This window comes from Squalius cephalus, assembly GCF_949319135.1.
Source record: "Squalius cephalus genome assembly, chromosome: 16".
In the NCBI taxonomy this organism is placed as follows: domain Eukaryota; kingdom Metazoa; phylum Chordata; class Actinopteri; order Cypriniformes; family Leuciscidae; genus Squalius; species Squalius cephalus.
In genome coordinates this window covers 15,113,960-15,139,902 of record NC_137137.1, presented here as the reverse complement: position 1 = coordinate 15,139,902, position 25,943 = coordinate 15,113,960, and the positions used below count along the sequence as shown (strand labels likewise).

Genomic DNA, 25,943 nt, shown 5'->3' with positions numbered 1-25,943 from the left:
GGCCATATTTGCAATGCCTCCGGGCAGCTATTTCGGGCATCGGCTGTTTGGTGTTCTTTTTTGTATTCAACAGAACAAAGAAACTCATACAGGTTTGGGACAACATGAGGGTGAGAAAATGATGGCAGAATTGTCATTTTTGGGTGAACTATCCCTTTAAGGCCAATTCACACCGCACCGACAGATGGCAACAGACATTTCAGTGTGGATCAGATGTGTTTTCAGTCTGCTTTTTTTCGCCAATTGAACATGCAGAATCGGATTTAAAATGTCTGAGAATTGACATGCTGTAGTCTGGTGACTGTCGGCGTTGGTCTGTCTCTGTCAGTGCAGTGTTAATTACCCTTTACAGTGAGTAGGCAAAGGTCTCTCCCTTGTGGCTATTGGAGCTGCTATACCCATCTAAGATTACTGCGAGTCCCAGTAATGTTTGAGCCATTATCATCCTCATTACGTTAGACACCAAACACCTACACTACAGGCTTTCAATCCTCATCACCTCTAGGTTTTTATTTTTTTCTATAGCAATTTATTGTCTAGGTCTGTCATAGAGTCAGTTCTGCAACATCAGCACACCTGATCTAGTGCTATCTGTCAGGTAAACGGACATGTTTTCTGACTGGCATTGAAAATAAACTGCTTACCTCACGTTTAAACCAACCATGGCTTTTCTTCTCTTGACCTCTCATTTTAAAGTAACATGCAGGACATCAATTATAAGGGCGTTCCGACTGGGTACTTTTTTTATTCAAGGACACAAAAATAAATTTTAGTAACTCAGTCACCTCTACCTGCAATTAACCCATATTTGTGCCTATATATAAAAAGGTAATGACGCCTTTTTATCTCAATTCTATCGCAATTTAGCGTTTATAGCCTTGGACTTCACGACTTGGGACTTTTTTTTTTTTTTTTTACTTTATTTCTCGCAATTTCAAGTTTATCTCTTTATCGCAATTTCTTTTTTATCTCAATTCATCTCTCTTTCTCTCTCTCTCATTATCCTGAGCAGACCAGCTAATTTAGTTAGCACTTAATGCTAATTCAGTTTTAGCCTGCTAACCATTAAAAATGGTTTATACTTGGCACAAAATTATATACTTGAGCATTTTTGTCCAAATATTTTGTCAGTTGCAAAGCAAACAACACAGATATGTATAATAGTAAACCGAACTGATCAGACTACAACTATTCCTTACAGCCTAATTTTCATTCATGTAAAATAAATATGCCATCTATCCTTTCTAAGGTCAACTCCATTGGACAAAGATAAAGAAAGTTGGGCACAGTCCCAAAAATCAGCAGTCAAAAAACAGACACACAGAGTACAGGCTGGCAGTTATAATGAATGATAAATGTATTTTTGCTTCTTTCTTTTTTTTTTTTTTAAACTTAAATCACTGAGCATCATATACAGAGGCATAGAATAACTGTAAACCAGAACCGAAAGATACAGAGAAGATTTATGTACAAATACAAAATTAATCTCAGTCTTTCTTCCAGAGAAGGAAGAAAGGAAGGAAGGAAAGTATGCTGGTGAAAAGAAAAGGAAAGGGAAAAAAAAAAAGAGAGAAAGATGGCAAGATGAAGAGGCATTGGGTACTGACACACACTTTGGTTTCTTTATAAATATTTTTCTGTCATCCACTCCTGGATTGCGAGACATGTGGGGCGCAGCAGGTACTGTAGGTTTTTCCTGGGGTCAGTTGCAGAAAGGAACATGGAGGTGTGTGTGTGTGTGTGTGTGTGTGTGTGTGTGGCTCATAACAGTAGGCAGCCGCTTCTCTTCTTGCGCTTTCGCACCTGCAGCGCTGCCCTGGTGGCCATCTCAAAAACCTCACGCACTCCATCCTTAGTTTTAGCCGAACACTCCAAATATCCAAATGCACTGATCCTGTTAGCCATGTCACGGCCCTCCTCTGGTTTTACAGGTTCCTAAAACACACGTACACAATGAGAGGAAGCATTCTTTTAGAACTCATTTCACCCTCTCACTAGTTTCATTTGTACACTAACAATATCTAATAGTGAAAACAATGTCTAATAGTGAACACTGCATTCAACTGATCAAAAGTGACAGTAAAGACATTTATAGATGTTACAAAAGGTTTCCATTTCAATTTCTATTTCAAATAAATGCTAAAGATTTCTATTTCAGCTAATAAAGCATAAACTGTCAACATTGATAATAGTAAGAAATGTTTAACAGTAAATCAGCATATTACAATGATCATGTGACACCACCACCCATTTCTCACCCTAATGTTTTTGTAAAAGACCTCCATTTCAGCTGCCCTCTTATATTTGCATTCTGAGTTATTTATATTTAGGCACAGACTCAATTCATGTAGCTAGATTAATATTAAAATGTAACTTTTTTTGTATTTGCATACTGATTCAAAGCGAATTAAGTTTCAACTCTACAATATACAATGAACGTCAATTAACATTTCATACTGCAGAACTGTAGTATGCTTGAATGTCACATGACTTACAAACAGCCACATTCCTGTAGAGATAAACTGATAAAATTTTGATAAAATCAATGAGCATTCCTAGACACTAACGTCAATGTTTCTTAGCCACCTTAAATGGTCCCCACAACAGTCCCTTTCGACACAAAGCATTGTGGTTAAAAGTAGCCGAACAATTTGGGAGAATATGATGGATCATAACTGTACAAATTGTGTATACTAAAATCTTCCTCATTAGAAAATCACTTAAAAATGCTACATGTATAAACATAAAAGTATTATGACGACCAGCATGGAAGTTTCACTACTGTTTTTTGCTTTACTCTTACAAACAGACCTTCAGCATGATGTAATCCCTGAGGGCAGCTTTTTCCTCACAGGAAGCAGCTGCATTTCCATTTTCCTTTGTGGCTTTCAGAGACAGGAAGTGTCCTGTTTGTTAAGGCAAAGGCCAACAAAAGGCCTCTGCTGTGTCTTATAAACCTCTACTTCATGTTACTATGGCAACATCTGCTTAACACGTGTGTGCGCGCACACACACACACACGCACACACACACACACACACACACACGAACGAACGAACACCTGCCATACCTGTTTCATCTTGATCAGCTCCCTGCGTGTGTGTTCATCATTCCGCAGGTCCTTTTTATTGCCCACTAGGATGATGGGAACGTTGGGACAAAAATGTTTTACCTCTGGCGTCCATTTCTCTGGAATATTCTCTGGAAGAGGCCAGAACAGAAGTTATGAAACCTGATGCCAATGTTAAGATATTTTTAGAAATAATTTAATACAGTAAATTATAAATATTAATAACTGCAGGAAATTATTGTGCATTTCATTATTTAATGAAATTTCATTATTTAATAAATCATCTTCAATTTTACCTAAATGTAAAATGTGCAAGTTGATTTACTTGCTAGTTTTAGTTCAAACTATTTGCTGAGAAGCAGGAATAAAAATAAAAATAAAGTAGTAATTAACACTACCGTTCAAAGGTTTGGGGTCTTTAAGATTTTTTTAGTCTCTTATGCTCAACAAGGCTGCATTTATTTGATTAAAAACACAGTAAATCAGTTTAAAATTATCTATTCTAATATATTTTAAAACGTAATTTATTCCTGTGATATCAAAGCTGAATTTTCAGCATCATTCCTCCAGTGTTCAGTGTCATGTGATCATTCTAATATGCTGATCTGGTTGTCATGAAAAATTTCTTATTATTAACACAGCTTATTTTTGTGGAAAATTTTGATGCATTGTTGTTGTTTTTCTGAATTCTTAATAGAAAAATAGAAAGTTAAAAAAAAACAGCTTAACATGAATGTCTTTACTGTCATGATTGAAATGCTTACTGACTCGTGACTCATTCCAAACGTCAGAACAATAGTGTGTGTGTGTGTGTGTGTGTGTGTGTGTGTGTGTGTGTGTGTGTGTGTGTGTGTGTGTGTGTGTGTGTGTGTGTGTGTGGTTAAGTACCTAAACTATCTGGACTGTCTATAGAGAAACACATCAGAATAACATCTGTGTCTGGATACGACAATGGCCTCAACCGATCATAGTCTTCCTGGCCAGCTGTGTCCCATAGAGCCAACTCCACCTGAGAGAGAGAGAGAGAGAGAGAGAGAGAGAGAGAGAGAGAGAGAGAGAGAGAGTGAGACAGTGAGTGAGTGAGTGAGTGAGTGAGTGAGTGAGTGAGTGAGTGAGTGAGTGAGAGATATGCAGGTATGTCACTGGACTTTGAGTTGTCTTGTCATCAATATCAGTGGTCATAAATATAAAAACCATTTATAAACCTAAAGCTATTTAAAGAGATAACTGCAGTTCAAACTGGTCTAGAGGTCTTCAATGACAATACAAAACATTCAAGGGTTAAAAGACTTGAGTTTTTTGTGTGAGTACAAGAGATGGAAATGAAATGTGTGTTCTGGAGCATACAGGAAATAGAACAAATGTAAAAAATCAACAAACTGCAATTTTTTCTTTTTTCTTTTAATCAAAAGTTCTGGGACACTGGTCTGGGTAAATTTAACTGCTGAAATAATATTCATCCTCAACTTATAGGTTCATTTCAATATCGTTGTCCTCTATTTCAAAGCAGCTTTCAAGTCCAAACATGAACAAAAATCTTAAACAAACCATTTCCTATAGTAGTAAGCACTCCCTCTTGCTGAACTTCTCTCATATTATATCCAGCATGTCTGATCAGGATGGCCTGAAATTTGGGTTAAAAGGTTGCAGGAACACCCAATTCCCTCTCTCAAACAAACATACCCAGACACATCACATTCTCAGTGCTTCTGTCCACAAAACAAGAAAGAAGGACTGTGTACAACACTATTTTAGGATAACTGACCTGTTTGCCGTCCACCTCTATGTCAGCAATGTAGTTTTCGAACACTGTGGGCACGTAGACCTCTGGAAACTGGTCTTTACTGAACACAATGAGCAAACATGTTTTTCCACAGGCTCCATCTCCCACAATCACCAGCTTCTTACGAATAGCTGCCATCACTGAAGAAAAAGAAAGAAGACTACAATGAGACATGGTTCAAATGAAATTCACAAAACAAATACAATATTCATATTTTGTGATGATGACCCACTGGCTGTAGATTATCCTGATCGATCAATAGATAGATTAGCCAATTAGCCATTTTAAATATCATAGAAATGCAATAAAATTAAAAGATAGAGACTGAAGAATGATACGAGAGACGTGAAAGTAGCAGCGATACGAAATATGTCCAAAAAATCATCATAATAATTTAGTGAGTGAACCCCTGTTTGAGAAACACAACATAATAGAGTGTAGCAGGTCCACGATCTATCCTGCATTTATGGAGAAATCAGGAGGCCAAAATGCTGATCAAGACCCAAACTCAACCACAAAATGAAGGTCACACTGGAATGAAAAAAGTACATTTTGTTGAAGGCCTTATTTGGGAGAAGTTCTTGCATCCACACAAAGTGAGAGCATGAAGAGTATGGAAAAAAAATACAGTAAGAAAGACTTTCCTGTCCCACCCTCTTCCTCTCTTTCCCGCAATTTGGAGAAAAAAATAAGGACACGATGGCCCAAAACTGTCACAGCCAAAGAACACACTCACAGCCACACATTTTCTTAAAATAGTGCCAATCTAACCAGTTGTCCACATTTAAGCACACACACACACACCCGTACAGTAACCCAGTGAATGCGGACACACTCCAGCAGAAGATTTTGGGCTTGTGTGCATGATTCATATGTGTGAGAAAGATGTAGGTTATGTAGAAATTTAGACTAATAAACACATGCCATTTTCCAAGATATCAGCAGGCTAGTAAGTACAAAACAAAAATCATGGTAATATCACAGTAATATTGTTATTTTGGACACTTACCATGTTAAAACCATGTTTTTTTTTTAGACATATTGCGATTATACCACATTATTTTGGAGAAGTATCATGGCAATTTTTGATATATTATAGGCTATTTCAAATAAATGCTGAACTTTCTATTAAATCAAAGAAACCTGACAAAAGTACCACAGTTTCCACAAAAATATTAAGCAGTACTGTTTTCAATTTGATTATAATAATGCATTTTTCTTGAGCACCAAATCAACATATTAGAATAATTTCTGAAGGATCATGTGACACTGAAGACATTTAAATAATATTAAAATAGAAAACAATTTTTAAATTGTAATAACTCTGTAATACTGTTACTTTCTACAGTATTTTTTTTATCAAATAAATGCACCTTGATGAGCAGAAGAGACTTCTTTCAAACACGTAAAATAAAAAAATCTTGCTAACCCCAAACTTTTGAACAGTTGTGCATGTACCTTTAAAATACCATCTTTAGTAAGGAAAGTGTGTGTGAAGGGACGCACACATTAAAGGTATGCAGTGTAACTTTTGGTGCTCTAGCGGTTAATAAACAAAACTGCATATGTCTCGCGGAAGAACATTGTAACCGGAGATCCTTGTCTCTGTTTATGTGACGAGTCACGCAGGGCACCACAGTGATTCAGGATAAGACAAAAACACAGTTTGGAAGGTAGATTGATGATGGACATGCTCATAGAAAATTTGTAAATTAAAAAAAAAAAAAAAAAATTACATAGTGTACCTTTAATGATTGACTCAACATTTGATTACTGTAGTTTCAAACTAGTTAGGACTGCAGTTTCATTATCAGACATTTGGATTGGATGTTCACAGGAAGTTGTCAGCTTATCCTGAAACAGAGACACCCACACATTGAACTTGAAAAAAAAAACACAGCGGACAAGTTCTGAGAGAGAGAAAAGAACCGAAGCAGGTCAGTGCTATTCTTAAACGTTCCTCCCTGGAGAGAGAGAAAGGTGTTCTTGGTGATGGCAGCCTATATTCTCATAGACATTAATCTCTGCTGCCATTATCTCCAGCCCTTCAAACACACATTCAGAACACCACTGGCTTTTTAAAACAGTTGAGAAGAACTCCAAAATTTACAAAGCTGACCTATCAATTCACTGAAATTGAAATAATGAAGCAATGAATTTTTTTAGTATAGATGAGAAAATCTGTGATGTGTCACACTGGGAATGTCCCACAGTGCTTGCTCTGGGAATGCTGTCACGTCTCTGAAGGCACAATGTGGAAACATTTCCTCGGCCTCTGGTGGCAAGAAGAGAAAGAGCTCACTTCCTGTTCTGACAACTCCCTTCCTGTTCACATGCAGGCTCCAAAAAACTGTATCTGGTGAAATTTAAATCCCAAAGATGCTTCTGGGTATAAATCACTGTCAAACTGGAGTAGTGCTATTTTTAGTAATATTAATTCATTATTTTAGATTATATTTTATAGGTTTATTTTAAGTTTTTGTAATTTTGTTGTTATGTGCATGCATTTGTTATGTAGCTTTATTTTATTTTAGTCATTTTTGACCTTAAACATAAACTTACTTTATTTACTTTTGGTGCCAAGACAAAATTTCTATTTTTTGTTCACATTTTTTCAACTAATATTTATATTTCACTGAATGAAAAACATTTTTAGTACTTTTTAGTTTTAGGAAACAATAACAATACTGAACTGGAGCAGAAGACAAAGTGAAATCTGACAGACTAACACTGAGCGGGTGGGATATTTTACCGGCATTATAGCCGTCAAGGGAGGAGTTATTAAAAACAAAATCAAATCACATCAAACATAATCAAAACAATTAAGTTAATCAATACAGATAGGCAAGGATGTGGGTTGTTAATAAACTAGACAAGTACATATTCAATTATACACGGCTTCCTTAAAGGGATAGTTCACCCAAAAATGAAAATGCTGTCATCATTTACTCGCCCCTCAAGTTGTTCCAAACCTGTATGAGTTTCTTTCTTCTGCTGGACAAGAAAGAAGATATTTTGAAGAATATAGATAACGAAACAGTTGTGGGGCACCCATTTACTTTATTTATTTTTTCTCATACTATGGAAGTCAATGGGGTCCCATCAACTGTTTGGTTACCCACATCATTCAAAATATCTTCTTTTGTGTTCAGCAGAATAAATTCATTTAGATTTGGAACAACTTAAAGGGTGAATGATGAAAAGTTTCATTTAAAAAAAAAAATCCGCTTAAGGCTGACAACTCAAGTAATCCTTCAGAAATCCTACATCTAGTCAATTAAGAAAACCTGTAGTTCTGTACATCCCTAACATCCACAGAATCAAAGACTAGTTGAGTCAAGCACTGAGTGAATCAGCAGAAGTTAATAAGAAGAAAATGAGAAAAAGCGGGTTTCATTATGATTGATAAGAATCTAAAACAGTTCAATACAACCTGGATATGGAAAGTGAATGAGATTTAAATTGGATTCAGGAGGGGGTTTAGAATTTCTGCTTCAAAGATTTCCATAAGGGATCATAGGATAATTGAGTCAAGTCCATCACGGCAGCCTTCTTCCCTCCAAACCCACCACAGAATTGACACACACAGACTAAACGGGGCCCAGGAGAGCGTTTTAAGGGTGCACAGTGGACGAGTGTGGACACTTTCAATGCTTTCGAATGACCTTGAGCCACAGGAGCTGTGGACTGATGGGCCTCTAAAATGGCTGGATTACATATTGAACATTCATGATGAATGTGCGACAATTTCACTGATGATATCAAATTAAGCAACACCGTGAACGACGCAACTATCTTAATGTGCTTTTAATTTGGCCATTAAGCTTCCTAAAGACCATGTGTCAATAGTTTCCAGTTCCCTCTTAGTATCATGGGAATGTGAATATCGTTTTAAATGGAGGTTTGACACTGAATCATTTCAATGAATCAGTTTAAACTGCCAGAAAGAATGAATGAATGAATGAATGAAAGAATGAATGAATGGTCTATCTAATATCATTCTGATATGCTGATTTGCTGCTCAAGTAACAAAACAGTTGTGCTGTAAAAGACAGCATTTGTGAAGCAGCAATCTTTTGTAATATAAGTATGTTTACTGTCACTTGTATATGTATGTATGTATGTATGTATGTATGTATGTATGTATGTATGCATGCGTGCGTATTTATGGATGGAAAGAAAAAAAAGTCCATACTGACCTGGTAGTGTATATACAGGTATACACATTGTGGAAAACATGCCTTGATTATTTTAAACTTTATTTTCCTTGCCTTAAACAATAATGGTTGTTTGGTTTAAATAAAAAATATTGTTTTACTGTTAAAAGGCTATATCGCCCAGTGTGAGGGTGTGTGAAGTGTCTCCACTGTGAAGTCTGCACTCATCTGTCAGACTGCCTGTTCACTGAGTGGACACTGAAACTTTTGAACCGAGTAACTCGCTCTCGGTCTCTGTCTCATTCCCACAAAGACCTCAGACAGGTAGGGTGCATGAGTGATGCCCACTGGCCTGGTTCCTGCGAGTCTCCAGGAAGTAAAGGATGATGTGAGCACTGGTGAGATTGTGTCTGGTGGACGATGTGAATATATGATGCCTGCAGTGGGAGCCGCAGCACAGAGCTCTGTAGAGAGTGTCTGAACCTCACAGGCAAGCTGTAAAATCACGCAGCATTCTGTCTCTAGCTGTGTCCGAAACCACTCAAACGTTCACTCATTCACTAATTCCTATATAGTGTATGACATTTGAGTGCACTATATCTGCAAGGAGTGAACGAAATGAAGTGAGTGAATTCGGACGCTGACGTTTACACTGTGCGTCAGAGAGCTGGAGCTGTTGCAGAAATGGCTTTGTTACACGTAGTGATAAAACTCCTTTTATCTTACATGTTACTTCCTTTATAAAATAATATTAACAACAATAACAATCATAATGACTTTATTTTGTAATTATATATACCTCCGTGCCAGCATTGTAGTTTCATCGACTGAAATTGTTAATAACGCTTACAGATGACGTGGCCGTTGAGTGCCCTCAGGGTTTTTAACAAATTGTTAAAACACCTGGCTTATAGTAAAACACATTAAAAGTTAATGCCTAAGTTATATATTTTAATAATATATATATATATATATATATATATATATATATATATATATATATAAAAATTTACCTTATTCATATCAGTTCATTTAATTTTAACATTCATCTATATAATATTTTCTCAATATTTTAATGTTTTATTCAAGTAATGATTAATAAAAAAAGGTAAAAAAAAAAAAACAAACAAACAAAAACAAAACTAAAACTAGAAATAAATGTTAAAGCAGAAATAAGAAAGCTGTAAAGTAATTTCTGGTTTAAACTCGCTCGCTCCCGCACTTTCATGTGCGCTCAGTCCTCTCCGCATTGGATTGTGGGAAATAGTGCTTCAGCAAGTGTACATCGAATGTACACTCATATTCAGAGAGGATTGTGGGTAAAAGTAGTGAACGAATGTAGGGAATTATGTCGTTCACTCAGAATTCAGACACCACTTCAAAATGGCCGACACCCGATATAGTGCACTATAGTGAATAGGGAGCAGTTTCGGAAACAGCTTCTGTCTGAAGCTCAAACCATCTGTTTGCAAGATGACTATTTACTAAGGATGAGCAAAATGACATCACTAGTTGGGATAAGCAGTCACAACATCAGATTTTCATTATGTTATTATTGTGGCGAAAAGAAATCACGATAACGATATTATTGCGATAACTATAGAATAATTTTGAATAATGTTAATAATAATCCCAACAGTCAAATATTTTTGTTTGATTGTGTTTTTGATTTTCTGAGAAATTAATCATGCTAAAAAAAAAAAAAAAAAAAAAAAAACAGTGTACGGAGGTGGAGGGAGAGTTTTTACTATAACTAATCACAAAAAGGAAAAAGTAGGCACACCACAGCTCCATAAATAGAGAACATGCAATAAAGAATTTTTCTATTTGTAGCTTTTTGCCTACTGGATGTGTGCACTTGTGTCAAACTTTTAGCTGTAACCATATGTGCACAAAAGCATTTTGACTGGCCCTTCCTGTACAGTGGGGTGTCTAACACCTTGTTTAAAAACAAACAAAAAAAAATTTCCCAAAAAAAAAACCCTCTCCCAATGAGCTGACTTAACTGTTTTTCGGTAGCGTTTCGGTAGAGCTTTCGCCTGTCGCTCTGGAATGACTTTGTGTGGCAGTAGTAGCTACACACAGCGTCATCGTAGCCTTCTTTTTGCCGTTTTATGATGGGCAGTAACCAATTTTAAAGAGCAATACTGTCACATACTATGTTGGACTGTCAACCAGAGTTACTAGAACTTAATTTTTTTATGATATCATCATAAGTGCAGTATTAACGTTATATAAATATATATCTATATATATTTTTTAAATTGTATCATGATTATCATCATCAATACCGGCATGTTGTGACACCCCTAGTCCTGTATAATTTAGGCCCGTTCACACCAAGAATGATAACTATAAAGTAGAGAAACACCGAAATTAAAATTTTGGGCCGAAACCAAAAATTCTGGATGCACTTGGCCGAAAACCGAAAATTATTTATTATTTTAGATTAGCTATTTTTATAATTGTATTATATATATATATATATATACACGCACACACATTTCAAAATGTATTAAAACAAAGTTCTATTACTGTACACACACACAAAAATCAATGTTCAGAATTGTGTTTTTACACCATTGCACCTTTAATACTAGATGTATTAGGCTCAAAACGAACCATGATGACCAATACTGACCAATTATTATCAGCAGGAATCTCACTGCACTCGCTGTATGAACAGGTAAAGATGATGAATCTCTCTCTCCAGGAAATCTGACTGGAGCTTCAATATACTTAAACCCACTGGAGCACATTAGAAATATTTAATGGGGTATAAGTATTCATTTAATAAGGTGAAGCTCTGCCATCAATTCACAGCTAATCTCCCAATTAATGACCCGTAGAGATCATCAGGGGGTCTGTAAGGTCTTTAAGACTGAGACACCTCACAGAAACGCACACTTATTCTTTTCCCACTGGATTGCTAGACAGTTTTATATCAGAAACATGTAGGCAAAACTGAATTGAACCAGAAGGGCTTTGAAAAGTGTTTGCTGATGTGTATCTTCAATATTCCTGAGAGGGGGTCAACCTAGGGGTGTGCAATATGATGATATCAGATCATATCAGTTGTCTTAAAGGGATAGTTCACCCAAAAATAAGAAATTTTGTCATCATTTACTCACCTTTACTTACTTTTTGCCATTTCGCCCAACTCATTCCTGTTCAGAGGAAGTGTGAAGTTCCTGCACAAACTCCTTGACTCCACATTTCTTATTTTACTAAACCACTTTCAGATAAGCTTCTCTTGCTGTGTAGGTGCTCTAGTAGGTGCTGTAATGTTAATCTGGCAAAACAGCTTCATAGTTTTATACTGAAAACCTCAGTTTGAAAGCCTCTGAAAGCCAAGTTTGGTTATAGGAGGATTTCAGCAAGTTGCAAAATTTTGTTCTATGGGAGAATATCTAAAAATGGAGACCCTTAAGTGTCTCATTATTCCTCCCCTTCATTACCTTAAACATGAATCACATCATCATAAGGAAGCTTCCAGAATCCTAAAAATCTATTAGTGATAGCCTAACACCTGCATATTCATGCCTTCATAACATTCATGCCTGTGTGCCACTGATTTTGTCTATCAGGAAATGATTGGATCTTATGTTAATGACAAGTTGTCCCATTTTTGTGCTGAAAAACATGTCATCATTTATATATATATATATATATTCCATTTAAAAAAATAGAATGGTCAATTTTGATTTCACGGTGACTTTAAGAAATAGGCTAAGCCAGACAGTTCACCCAAAAATAACTTTTCATTTTGTCCAATGAATATTTTTTGGACCTTTGACTTTCCTTGTGGGCAAAACAAGTTGAAAATCTTCTTTTGTGTTCCACAGATGTCATAAAAGTAAATGATGATAGATATTTATTTTTTGGCTGAACTATCACTTGATTAAGCAAAAAAAAAAAAAAAAAAAACATGGCTCACAGTGACTTACAGAAAGCGTAAACACACTCAGCTAGTCAAATAAATCGTCCCCTGTTGTTCTCACTGCTGGGTCCAAAAATTAAAGATAATGATCTTAGAGTAGCCTACACTTTAACTAGATTATTGATTCTGATCTAGGATCATTCTCAGTTCTCTAATCCAAACCTGACTCGAAGCTAAAAACAGATGAGAGTCCTGAGGTTAGTGAAGGCTAGTCACACTGCTGGACTGTGTGGAATCTGCACACACGCTGGGCAGGTTAAGAATGTTTCAGTTGCTACGTTTAAAAACTTTTGCTAGGGCTTGGTTTTTGTGTTCAACATGTAACAAACTCTAAATTAAAAATGATTTGTTAATATATAACAACTATAAAACTATACTCAATGCAGCATCATAAAAATTACTTAATGCTTTGGGTCTGATGAATGCTTCAATCTGATTGGTTGACAAACGTTCTGAGTTGTGCAATTATTTTCAGGAAAAAGCACGACTAAAGTAGTTCCAGACAGGTCACAAAATTACATCAATTTATAGCCGCTTTCCGACCAAGTAGTTACAGGAACTTAGTTATAGGAACTGTCCACTTCTAAACAGTTCTATGAACTACTCTCCCCCAAACTCGGTTTTGCTGTTTGCGTTCGCACTGGCCAAGTGGCCATAGGAACTGGTAGGAGGGGTAAGGGAGTGACGCAAGCACGGCGACTTTTATTTTGACAGAGCGACGGACCTTTATTTTGACGGCGCTGAGAACGACAGAGCAAACAATGCTCGCATTCTCTGTGTTCATTTGTTAGCGATCTGTCTAACATGTTATTAGATAGAATTGTTATAGAAAGTACACAGTATATGAAAAAGTTATTAGCCTATGCCGTGTGGCCTATGCCGTGTGGTTGATGTCCAGTGTTGTTAGCTGAGCAGAAATACATAATCATGTTTGACTTGGTCCCCTCAAAGTTGCGTTGGATTTTCTCTTCAGCATAAGGGTTTAGAGGCCCATCTATCACTGTTTTCCATGTTTGTATCTAGTTTCTGGAGTAAATAATATAGGCTATAATCTGTGTGTTTATAGCGGTTTTAAAAATGGCAGGTGCTGGTGTTTTGCGTGCGTTCGGTCAATCAGCGTACACTAACGTCACGGGTAGTTCCTATAGTGCTGGTTTAGACCCTACTCTGAAGTAGGAGCTAAATTAGTTCCTCCAAATGGAGTTCCTAGAACTAAAGTCATTCCTAGTCGGCGTGTTCGCACCGCAGGAACATACGGGTACTTTAGCCAATAGTTCTAGGAACTGTGAAAAGGTTCCTCCGGTCGGAAAGCGGCTTATGTGTATGTTTTCAACCTCTGCCCGTGACTTTTATAAACAAAACAGCTTCACTACTGAAAGTTACATTGTATTTGCAGCGATGATAACTTCGCTGTAATTAACAAGTTTCACTATTAGGTTACTCACTCGCGTACGTACGAGCGCTCGCTGTCTCTCTGCTTAGCCTAATTCATTCGAAATCATTTATATAAAAAAAAAATGTATGCATGTATGTATGTAATCTATGCATGTATGTATGCATGCATGTATATATATATATATATATATATATATATATATATATATATATATATATATATATATATATATATATATATATGCATACACACACACAACCCCAAATCAGAAAAAGTTGGGACACTGTACAAATTGTGAATAAAAACAGAATGCAATGATGTGGAAGTTTCAAATTTCAATATTTTATTCAAAATACAACATAGATGACATATCAAATGTTTAAACTGAGAAAATGTAATAATTTTGTTAGATCTAATTATAGCTGTCTTATTTACTATCTGATATTTACAAAAATATGACTTTCTCTATAGAAAATATGAATTTTGCTGCTTGTTAAATTTAGCTACTTAATTAAAATGAGTTTGTACCACACACTTTTTAAAATGAGTTTTTATCACACAATTGCTGAACATTTTGTCTTTACTTAATTTTATTGTGTAAAATCCACCTAAATATGTAAAACAGAGGTTTACTTAATCCATTTGTTTTGGGACTTACTAAATAATTTGTGTTGAATTAACTTAAAATGGACAGTGGATTTTTAGTTCCCAGCATGCTTTGCATGGGGCTGGATCTGGATTGAAGAATTGATGAAAGTGATATTTCATGTGTTTTTGATTAAAGGAAAATGATAATAGAAATAATTGTCTTTAACATGCTAACAAGCATTGTTATTTTTTTTGAGTGTTACAGAATCCTTTCCAATGATGACATCACAAATATTGTGTCTGAAAAAATATATATAGCTTGCTCCAACTGTGTGAAATTTTTTTACCGGTGTATGATTAATTCTGAGCACGACTGTGTGTGTGTGTGTGTATATATAGATCGGAGTTGTAGATAAACGAAAAAATTCTCCAGACTATCTGTTCTGTCAGATTTTGCGCTACAAAACATTCATGAGTCATGACAGCTGTTAGCTTGGCAAATAATCATGACCACCTGACATCACGGCCATCATTCAAAACCAGGGTCTGCCATGTGGATAGTAAAAAGATCACCGAAAATCACATTGGGCGGGAATTAATGTAAACAGTCAGATGTCGGAAACAAGTCCTGTCTAAAGTGAGTGTAAACATTCGGGCCAAAAAATCAGATCTGGTAAAAGATCGGATCTGTGCATTAAGACTTGCAGTGTAAATGCAGCCATAGACACTGGTAATTCACACACGCATAAGTGCTCTCTAATAACTGCATTGATCTGCTATCAGTGGCTCAAGCCTCCGTTACTAGCTCTAAAATGACGTCTTGGAATTAGCATTGGAGGCTTGGGATTAGATGAATAAGAAATCCTACACGCAAGAGCGTTTTAAGGACAAAAACCTGAAAAAATGTCTTGAAATGTTTTTGTTCTTGAACAATGTTTTGAGGTGTGGTAACAGTAGTATAAGCAGAATAATTGACTGGGGTATTTAATTATTGAAAAATAATAATAAAATGCACACTAATAATTTATAGTTTTATAATAATTCAACGACTTGACGTCAATTACACAGAGGAAACGGATATCACAAGTTGTTGGTCGTGTTTGTCATTGGTTGTGCTTTTAATGCATGTCATTTGCCTGGCAAACAAAGCTTGGTCTTGGAATTTGAGAGTACGAAGTCTCTGTAGAACAGAAAGATAACAGAGATTAAAAAACCCGAGTTTATGATTCAAGTGTGTGGGATACTTCTGCTACAAAAAATATTCTACTACATCTACTACAAAAAAAACCTATGAAAATAACCTTAAGTAAAACGGTGTACAGTAAAGCAGTAATTTAATGTAGACTGGGAACCGTAGTCCAGCTGTAGACATCTGTATCACTAAGAGTGCAACAGTCAGGTAGTAAATAGGGGAATAGATTTTTAACAAACTTATAAACCTTTAAATACAGACCTACTGTGAGCTACAAAGTTGTCAATCGATGGTAAATGCTTTTGTTGAAGCCATCAGCCTGCATTATCTCAACAAATTTTTTAATAATTGTGTTTAACATTGTAATTCCTGGTGAAAAACTAAATCTCCACCAAAATGTGTAATGTCTTATCACCTGTGTGAGATGACACAATGTGTGTTTGTGTGGAAAGCCAAATGACAACAACTTGCTGAAGCACAATCCCAGTGCCACTTGCTGCAGATTGCTACAGCAACACTTATATTACAGGATTCATTGACCCCAAGGGTGACAGCCTATCAACAGCAAATGTCAGACACAAGAACATAACAGCCTCATGCTTCTGAGCAGCAGCGGATCCTTAGATCAGATTCTCCACACGGAAGAACAGAGACGAGCACAGAAGATTAAACTCATTTAAAGGCCTCCTGAGGCCTCACTGGTGTCTCGCTGAGAGAGGAAACACTTCCAGAGTATCACACACATCAAGGTGGAAAATCTCAAACAAATATAGCACAACTTTAAAGCTCTTACGCTTAAGTTTAGGCTAATAGAAACAATGATGTTACATTGTAAATAAAGACTGAGCATTTCTAAGTGGTGAGTGTCTCTGATTTCAACTTTCATTCAGTCAGGAATGAAGGAACAAACAAACGAAAGACGGAAGGAAAGAGAGTCACCCTAGCAAAATGAAATGGACAGATTTTTCAAAGCTAATGACAGAAGAAGCAGAAGTGTCTGACCTACTTGAATGTTTGTTCTTGTTCCTAGAGAGGGTGATATGGAGAGGAGAAAAAGAGGGTGTCCTAATTAAAACCAGTCCTCTCTGACTCCTCCTCATATTTTTTGTCCCTCTTTCTCACACGATCAGGTGTTCATCGAAGACTAAATGGACCGCAGTCCAGAGGGTTCACACTGACCTGAAAACAGTTTCCCATGCACAACCACTCAAAATCAGTGACATTGCACACTACAAACTGATCTTTGAGCAGTCAGAAAGTGAGCAAAAAGGTAGTGGCTGCTAGTTTGGACATGTTCGCTCTATTTTTTAACAGAAGTGTTGTAAAAAAGCAGAAAAACACTCGGGAATCCAGCTGTATTGATGCTGACCTCTGGGAGATCAAGGGTCTTTAAACTTATTTAGTACACTTATTTAGGAACGCTTGGTGGTTAAAGAGACAGAGCCGGGAACGCAAGGGGGATGGGATCAGAAAGGACCATGAGCTGAGATTCAAACTTGGGTCATCCGAAACGCAGTGTTACCCACAAGACAGCATTTCATTTTGAGCATTAAATTTAGCATTAGTAATCAGACACTTGAAGTGGAGGAACACTTGGATCCACAAGCAAGGACACCGACTTGTTAGTTAGAGGTGTGAGATCTGTCTCCGTCATTGTGATGTCAAAATATTTCAAAAGCACTGTCAAAAGTTTGGGACCAGCATTAAACTGTAATGGTTCATACAATAATACAGTTTAAACAACTGCTTTCTATTTTACAATATTAATTATTGTGATGGCAGAGCTGAATTTGGTGTTGAAAACGTTTGTGCTTCTTAATATTTTTGTGGAAACCATTCAAAAGCTACAGCATTTATTTCAAATAGAAATGCTTTGTAAGATTATAAATGTCACTTTTGGTCAATTTAATGCATCCTTGACAGGTTTATATATATATATATATATATATATATATATATACACACACACACACACATCACCTGCAGCCACTGAGGGCAGGACAGACCTCACACTTCTAACTATCAAATCGGTGTCCTTGCTGGTGGATCTAAGCGTTCCTCTACTTCATAAGTGTGTGATTCCACAGGAGGAGAAAACAGCCCAGAGGACACAACAGCATACAGACAGTCCTCCAGGACATCTAGGCCTACTTGTTTTTAGCATGCAGGAAACCACCCTCAAAAACATTCTGCTTATGTAAGATGAAGGCAAACAAACAAACCTCCCTGTTCGTTAACGCTCAGTCAACACATTTAATAGCCTAATTCATTTACAGATAAAATATCAGTTCTGTTTTGATTATTTTACAGCTTTTTTTAGCATGTGCAGAGTTTGCATCACAGATGTGCCCACTAAAGCACTAAAGACTGCGTCCGAATCAAACCAGTGTGCCTCACTTTGATGTTCGGACAGCAAGCTGAATAATGAGCCATATCGACCTGCACCTCTCATACACAGAGAGAAGTGTGGCTGCGAGCCCACACCTGTTGGCACTGCTGAGGAGGCACAAAAGACGCAGCCTTCCTAGTCCCTACTAGCATGACTGGCACACTCAGACATTCTTATCAAGTGAGACTGATGCTCTTCAGACCCTCCACTCTTTTTCTGCATCAGTTTATCACAGTCACACTCATCATCAGATAAAAAAAAAATACATTAAACAAGCAGCAAGTCAAGCTATTTCAATGCATGCAGTGAATATTCCAGTCCTCAGTAAGCCCAAAGATTCTGTCTAGGTAGCACAGTATGTTTTGAGCCATGGCCGTTGGGATGTAAACACTGTCCTTACATGGAGGAGGTGGTCTGTTTCAGAGAGAATAGCTCAGAAATTCCTGCTGAAATGTGGCCTCTTCCTTCCCAAACACATTGAGGTAGTTTTCCTATAGGCAACTGCTTCAAACACAAACACCTGGATCATTCCTGTCTAACAAGTTTTTATATGAACATTTCACTTTCAGTAGCCTACAAAACAGACCATGACCAGCTGTTTCTGTCCAAAACACACATGGTTCAATGACAAACAAGAAAATCCGGGGTAATAAAAAAGTTCTTAGAAATGTAATAATTTACACTAGAGATGGTTTTATACATTTTTTCAAAAACATAGATTGCCTGTTTTCAAAAAACAATTTAGCCAAGTCGGCATGAAACAGAAGTTCCGATACAATAGTTTTTTCTTCCCTGTACATATCCATATATCCGAGTGAAACGGCTTTCCAAACAAGACTAAATGTAAAGGGATGAGGGATGAGGGATGGGGGGTTAGGAGGTATTCAGTTCCATCAGGAATTGATTGGATCACTGTGGTTTGCTATTGCTGTGATCCCATGTGAGTGACAGGAGGTTGTGTAAGGATGTCACGGTGACTTTAATAAATTTCAAGTAGCATAAACATCAAGCATTTCTAAGAAATAAGTTTTCAAATATAAAAACTTTCAAAAGCGTAAATAAAATTAAAATGTTTAGGTTTATCTGCTTATGTATCTTACAACAGAAACAATAATAACCAATTATTCCAGCTTTTCCTCTTTTTAAAAAAAAAAATTTTTTCGTTCCACATACTCTCAACATCCATGGACTTTCGATCAGCTGTATTTCGAGGCAGGTCATGTGACGTCGCCATGGCGGCGTTCAGGAGGAGGCGCGCGACCAGCTCCATGTACGTTACTGTAGGAAAACAATCTTCCCCTCGAAAACTGGAGTATTCATCTCACGTAAGCGTACACTTTAATAGTCATTCAAAGTTATTTGTAAACTTTTACAATTAATAAAAACGAAGTGCCAATTTTATCAATCCCTTCAAAATAAATGACCATCACGTCACTGACCCAAAAAAAAAAAAAAAAGTTTGGCATGAACGCGCACTAGCGCTAAATTCTGTAACATGAACCCACACTAAGAGCTGCTGAGACTTGAAAAACATGAGCTGAAAGTTATTTCATTTCGAGGCGCGGTCTTTCATCTTCCAAGTTTCACCAATAATAATCAGTGTGTCTATACGAGGGGATTTTAGTGTAACGTTGACGTCTCTGAACTTATCTACGACATTGTGAGCCTAAACACAACGATGTGGGGTGTTGTCTCACACTCCCAAGCCAAATCCATCTGAATCTGGTGCTGTAGTCAAAAACAAACACTGCGATACCGAGCTGCGTGTGAAAACAGGTGGTGTAAACACACCACAACTTCAACTTCACAAAAGGTCCTCATAGGTCACAATCAAAATCTTTTCCCTTTTAAACATGTCAAGTTGTTGATCTTCATAAAAGACGCTTTTCTGAAGCCAACACCTACTTCTTTTCTCCCCGCAGAAGTGTTAAGCCGTGAAATGGCTCTCGCTTGTTCCACTATCTAATCAAAACTAATAGCAACGCAAATGCTTTCGAAATCAACTCTTACCTTTTGATCAAACTGAAGTTTCAGCGCTGAAGGTTTCCTTTTTCTCTGGCGCAGTGTGTGTTCAAGTGTTTGGCTGGCCGTGGAGGAGCGGACTCGGAGCGCTGCCGTTAGATCCTCCCACAGACTATGGACACGCGCTGCTGGAGTTGTCCATGCCCAAATGCTATTGGCTCGAAGGGAGGAGCTGCCTGTCACGGCCCCGCCCCTCAGCCGTTGAAATAGAATGACATCATTGGCACGAGCGGTGGCAGGGGGGTTGAGGTGTGGGGCGCAGCGACCAGTTGATTGAATTCCAGAATGCACCATATGCAGTTCTGTAAGATTCGTGAACGAATCACTCTTTTGAGTCGGATCTTTTTAATTAATCGGTTTAACCCACGGTCGAACATGCTCACAAATCCGGTTTGAAACATTCACGAATCAGTGTAATCGTTTCTCGAGTGAACAACTCACTGACTCATTGAACCGAGCTCACTGGAGCAGATCCGATTCGTGATGAGCTGAGAGCTGATCTATATCCACCTTATTTTGCAACGCTGTTTTCTGTGAATGTGCGAGATTTCAGATTTATTAGCCGCTATATTTACATAACTAGAAGAAGTCTACTACAATAAATTTAAATAATATGAGAAATACCATTTTGCAATATCAAGTAACGTTTTTGAACAGCTAAAAATAACTGGAAGTGAAGGACACCGGAAGTCTCGCACATTCAAGGCCCTGACACCGGAAGTCTCGCACATTCAAGGCCCTGCCATCTCATGGGTTGAAAATAAAGTGGACATTTTCAGTCTAATAATATGAACTTTAGAACAGTTTATTGTATATACAAATTATTTTAAGTTCTTAAAGGAATAGTTCACTTTTCAAAATGAAAATTCAAGTTGTTTCAAAACCTTTATTAAAGGGATAGTTCACCCAAAATTGAAAATTAGCCCATGATTTACTCACTCTCAAGTCATCCTAGGTGTATATGACATTCTTCTTTCAGTCGAATACAATAAGAGTTAAAAATAAAAAATAAATGTCCTGGCTCTTCCAGCTTTATAATGGCAGTGAATGGCTGTTTCTGTTTTGAAGTCCATAAAAGTGCCTCTATCCATCATGGATTTTTTTTTTATATAGCCTAACTCCGATTGTATTCGTCTGAAAGAAGAATGCCATATACACATAGGACGACTTGAGGATGAGTAAATCATGGGCTAATTTTCCTTTTTGGGTGAACTATCCCTTTAAGTTCTTTCATCTGCTGAACACAAAGGAAGATATTTTGAAGAATACCGGTACTCGGTAAACAGACAGTTGATGTGCCCCATTGACTTCCATAGTAGGGAAAAAAGTCAATAGGGTAAGCCTAGATCAACTGGTACAGGTTCATACAGGTTTGAAACAACTTGAGGCTGGGTAAATGATGACAGAATTTTAATTTTGAAGTGAACTAATCCTTTAATCACTTTTTTTTTTCTGATTACTATTGGCTGCAATGTGCAAAAACAAACGGAAATGCATGAAATTACTAAAAAAAAAAGCATTATTAATACAGTCTTATTAATGGGCCTAAATCTTAAGAGAAAAACAACAATATATACCCATATGGTTTATTTGTAAATGTATGCCGCACTGGGATGTCAGGGCCACTACATAATGAAGCAAGTCAAGCAACGATCTAAATAGTTTTTAACCATTTATTTGAATCGAAATGTTCAAAAGAACCGATTCTGAGTCTGACCTTTCATCAGTGGCAGTGAGTTTGAATCAGGGGTCTTTGATACGAATTACAGCAATTATTTACAGATAATTTGTGTGAATTTTGACTTTGCAAAATAAAACTTTTAAAAAAAACTAAACAATTTGAAACGGGGCTTTTAAAATGAGGCTTTACAATTCCTTTTTTAGGATGGTTTGAAATTGATATTAATCAGCCATATCAACAGGCCTATTTTTACCTAAATTGCAAACCTGAGATTATGTGAAGATTATTATCTAGAGACTGTGAATATAAAAACTTTTCTCCCCGACTCAGCAAATGCAGAGACCCTGTGTGTGCACTTTAATAAAACTAGATTTTCTAGCACTGTGTGCTATTTTATTACAGCATGCTAACTAACACTATTTTAACAGATCATTGAAAGTTACAAATTTGTTAATAGTTACAAATGTCATAAAAAAAGTAAGAAAATATTTATAGCCTGCAACTTCTATACAGATCACTGCGTGAAAACCTTGCTGTGTTCTAAGAGTCTGCAAGATCTCAGGTTCACTATTTGTCTGGTTATATATGCTTCATTAAACAATCAAGTTGGGATTATAAGAATCTTAAAAGAGTAAACTGGGGGAAATTATAGATGTCTATATTTAGTTTGCCCATAACATATTGTTTAATCAGAATGTGGTGAAATTAATTTGGTTATGCTCTTCTGTCAACAATCTAACAGCACTTTGCTCTTTCCATAGTGATGGCAATTGGTCTATTAACCTATGATGTGATGAATTTATCTATAGCCATAAAATGACAACCTGTGTAAGCAGGAAATTGAATTTGGTTTCAGAATTGTTGTAAATAATTAGTTTCGATGTACGTCTAATTATAGCCATACAGGAAATAAAGTTTCCTTACTGACTTAGAAAGTTATAGGCTATTATAATGTTGCTTATGTTTTACAGATGAGTCAGCTTTAAAGGGATACTCCACTTTTTTTGGAAATAGGCTCATTTTACAACTCCCCCAGAGTTAAACAGTTGAGTTTTACCGTTTTCGAATCCATTCAGCCGAGTTTCTGATATTTAGAAGAATATCAGTAACCAGACAGTTTCTGGTCTCATTGACTTCCATAGTATATTTTTTTTCCTACTATGGAAGTCAATGAGACCAGAAACTGTCTGGTTACTGATATTCTTCTAAATATCAGAAACTCGGCTGAATGGATTCGAAAATGGTAAAACTCAACTGTTTAACTCTGGGGGAGTTTTGGTTGTCTGTTTTCTGTTTTCTTGGTATTTGACTTATGTTGCTATGACCACAGGTCTAAACTAATGCCTTGCCTGCTATTTATGTAGTCTATATCTGATCCTGATGATGAGTCAGGCCTAAAGATCTGCTCTTCTGTTTCTCAGATTTCACAATAACGTCATTCGCAGGTGTTTCTAAAGGTAGAGTCATGTGTATCACTGAGTGTTTGTCTGTTGTGCATCTTCTCTGAGATCACAGCTCAGTAGAAGCATATGAGCAGTGCTGAACTCTAAATTTGGACAAGAAAACTGCTTTAAAAAAGAATTTGTCAGGTAAACAACGTTAATATGACCGTCTTTACAGTGTTTACCTCTTGAATGTGTATGTAGGCTGTCGCTCACATTCCCATCATTCTTTCAAATAGTGACATCTAGAGGACATAAAACTTTATTACAAGCTGGTGCATGAGCTAAATTGCTACTTATTGCTCTATATTTGTTTGTTCTTTTTTGTTTATGTCCAAATACAGTGTTTGTCAATGAATTGTAATAGTTATGTTGGCTTGACAGAACACCAGGTCATTACATTCTAACTGGGAGATTTAGTTGATTTACTTGCATATTATTTTGTTGTAAGAGTATTGTCTTAAGACCTGCAGCTTATTCATGAGTGAATGATAATAAACACAGAGTAGTGATGTTTAATGTGAAATTATCAAGGGAAAAATAAAAAATAGTGTTGGATTGGCTGAGACACATTTTAAAATGAATAAGGAGCTGATTATTTGTAAAGCTGTTTATTTATGTATAAAATATTTAATTTGGTTGTGTATAGTTATGTACATTCTCTGATGTCAAATATTTATCATATTATACTTGCAATATTTTTTATAAAATTAAAAATATATTTATTAGTAGAGCATTTTTAAATTTTAATCTAATTTTACACGCAGAACTAAATTTTAATATGCCAGTCACTGGATATTATTATGGGACATTTTTGCTCAGTCACACAGAAAAGTAACATTTTTAAGAATATGCATTTGAGCCAAGTCAATATTTTCAGTCAGATTGTGGGTTATTACTCAAACTGCAATAACATTTCAAGAATAAAATATTCTCTCATTATTATATTAAAATCATTATTGGTTTATGACTGGGTAGGTGGAGATACGGTCAATAACTACAAACAAAACAATATTTACTTCAGTTTGTTTTCTTCATTATAATTCATTTCCCATATAAAACTCCCACAATAATATACTGTACGTATATCTCTCAGCAATTCAATTGCAATTATCAATTTAAATGTCTGAAAAATATCTTTGTTCAGCTTTAGGCAGATATTAGTAAGATATGAAATGCAGAGAGAATGTGAAGTGCAGGGAAAGGATTGGCAGCATCCTCAGGGAAAGGAGAAAGTGAATAAAACAAAACATTTGTACAGGAAAGAAAATTACAAAAGTATAGTGCTGCAGCTGACTCAATATGAAGATGTTCTCTGCTTGAATATGCGACTCATTTGGTTAAAAAATGTATTAAAGTCTTGTACTATTTTCTGGGTCTTGTACCATTTCATTAGGGATGTCATTTGTATGATAAATAGTTTTTTTTTTCTGATACTATTATCCTATAATGTGAAACAAAATAATATGGTACTGTTCGAATTTCCATTATTCTTTTCTTTTTGTGTGTGTGAGTATGTGGGGAGGGGAGGGGAGGGGGGGGGGGGGCTATGTGTAAGTCCTTTTTGTGTCAGTCACTGTCACGCTGTGGTTCAGCAAGGATGAATAGAGGCTGGATCTGAACACAGGAGTTAAATGGATAGTTCACCCAAAAAATAAAAATTCTGTCATTTACTCACCCTCACTCTCACGTTATTTCAAACCTGTAGGAATTTCGGTTACACTTTATTTTAAGGTGTCATTGTTACAGTGTAATTATATATTTAAGTACTGAGTAATAATAATTAACAACATGTACTTATAGGGTTAGGGTAGGATTAGGATTTGGTTTAGGGTTAATTGCATGTAATTATGCATAATTTACTGTTATTACTATGGTAAGTACATGTAACATATGTAACAAGGACACAGCAAAATAAAGTGTTACTGGAATTTCTTTCTTCAGCTGAACACACACACAAAAAAATATATATTTTGAAGAATGTTGGCTGGTAACCAAACAGTTGTGGGGCACCATTGACTTCCATAGTACTATGGTAATACTATGGTAATAATCAAAATACTAAAGTCAATGGTGCCCCACAACTGTTTGGTTACCAACCAACATTCTTCAAAATATCTTCTTTTGTGTTCAGCAGAAGAAAGAAACTCTTTCTCAGAAAGAAACTCATACAGATCATTTTTGGGTGAACTATCCCTTTAATAAAGGTTTTGAAACAACTTGAGGGTGAGTAAATGATGACATAGCCCTTTAATTTTAATAAACACTCAAATCAAAATAACA

The 25,943-nt window shown here is 36.3% G+C and overlaps 1 protein-coding gene across 1 annotated transcript; it reads right to left on the bottom strand.

Moving 5' to 3' along the window:
• Positions 1 to 506: 506 nt before the first annotated feature.
• rhocb (ras homolog family member Cb) lies at positions 507 to 20,952 on the bottom strand. The gene is made up of 5 exons (XM_079897684.1): positions 20,526 to 20,952; positions 4,836 to 4,993; positions 3,959 to 4,079; positions 3,071 to 3,201; positions 507 to 1,935 (listed from the first exon to the last, which is right to left on the bottom strand). Exons 2-5 carry the CDS (start codon positions 4,989 to 4,991, stop codon positions 1,762 to 1,764), a joined length of 582 nt encoding a protein of 193 aa, XP_079753810.1. The 5' UTR covers positions 4,992 to 4,993; positions 20,526 to 20,952; the 3' UTR covers positions 507 to 1,761.
• Between the last annotated feature and the right edge of the window lie 4,991 nt (positions 20,953 to 25,943).

Coding starts and splice junctions, on each gene's coding strand:
- rhocb (XM_079897684.1), bottom strand. CDS start 4,991: ATGGCAGCTATTCGTAAGAAGCTGGTGATTGTGGGAGATGGAGCCTGT. Junction 4,080..4,835: donor TAGAGGTGGACGGCAAACAG/GTCAGTTATCCT, acceptor TCTCTCTCTCAG/GTGGAGTTGGCTCTATGGGA. Junction 3,202..3,958: donor AGACAGTCCAGATAGTTTAG/GTACTTAACCAC, acceptor GGCCTCTTCCAG/AGAATATTCCAGAGAAATGG.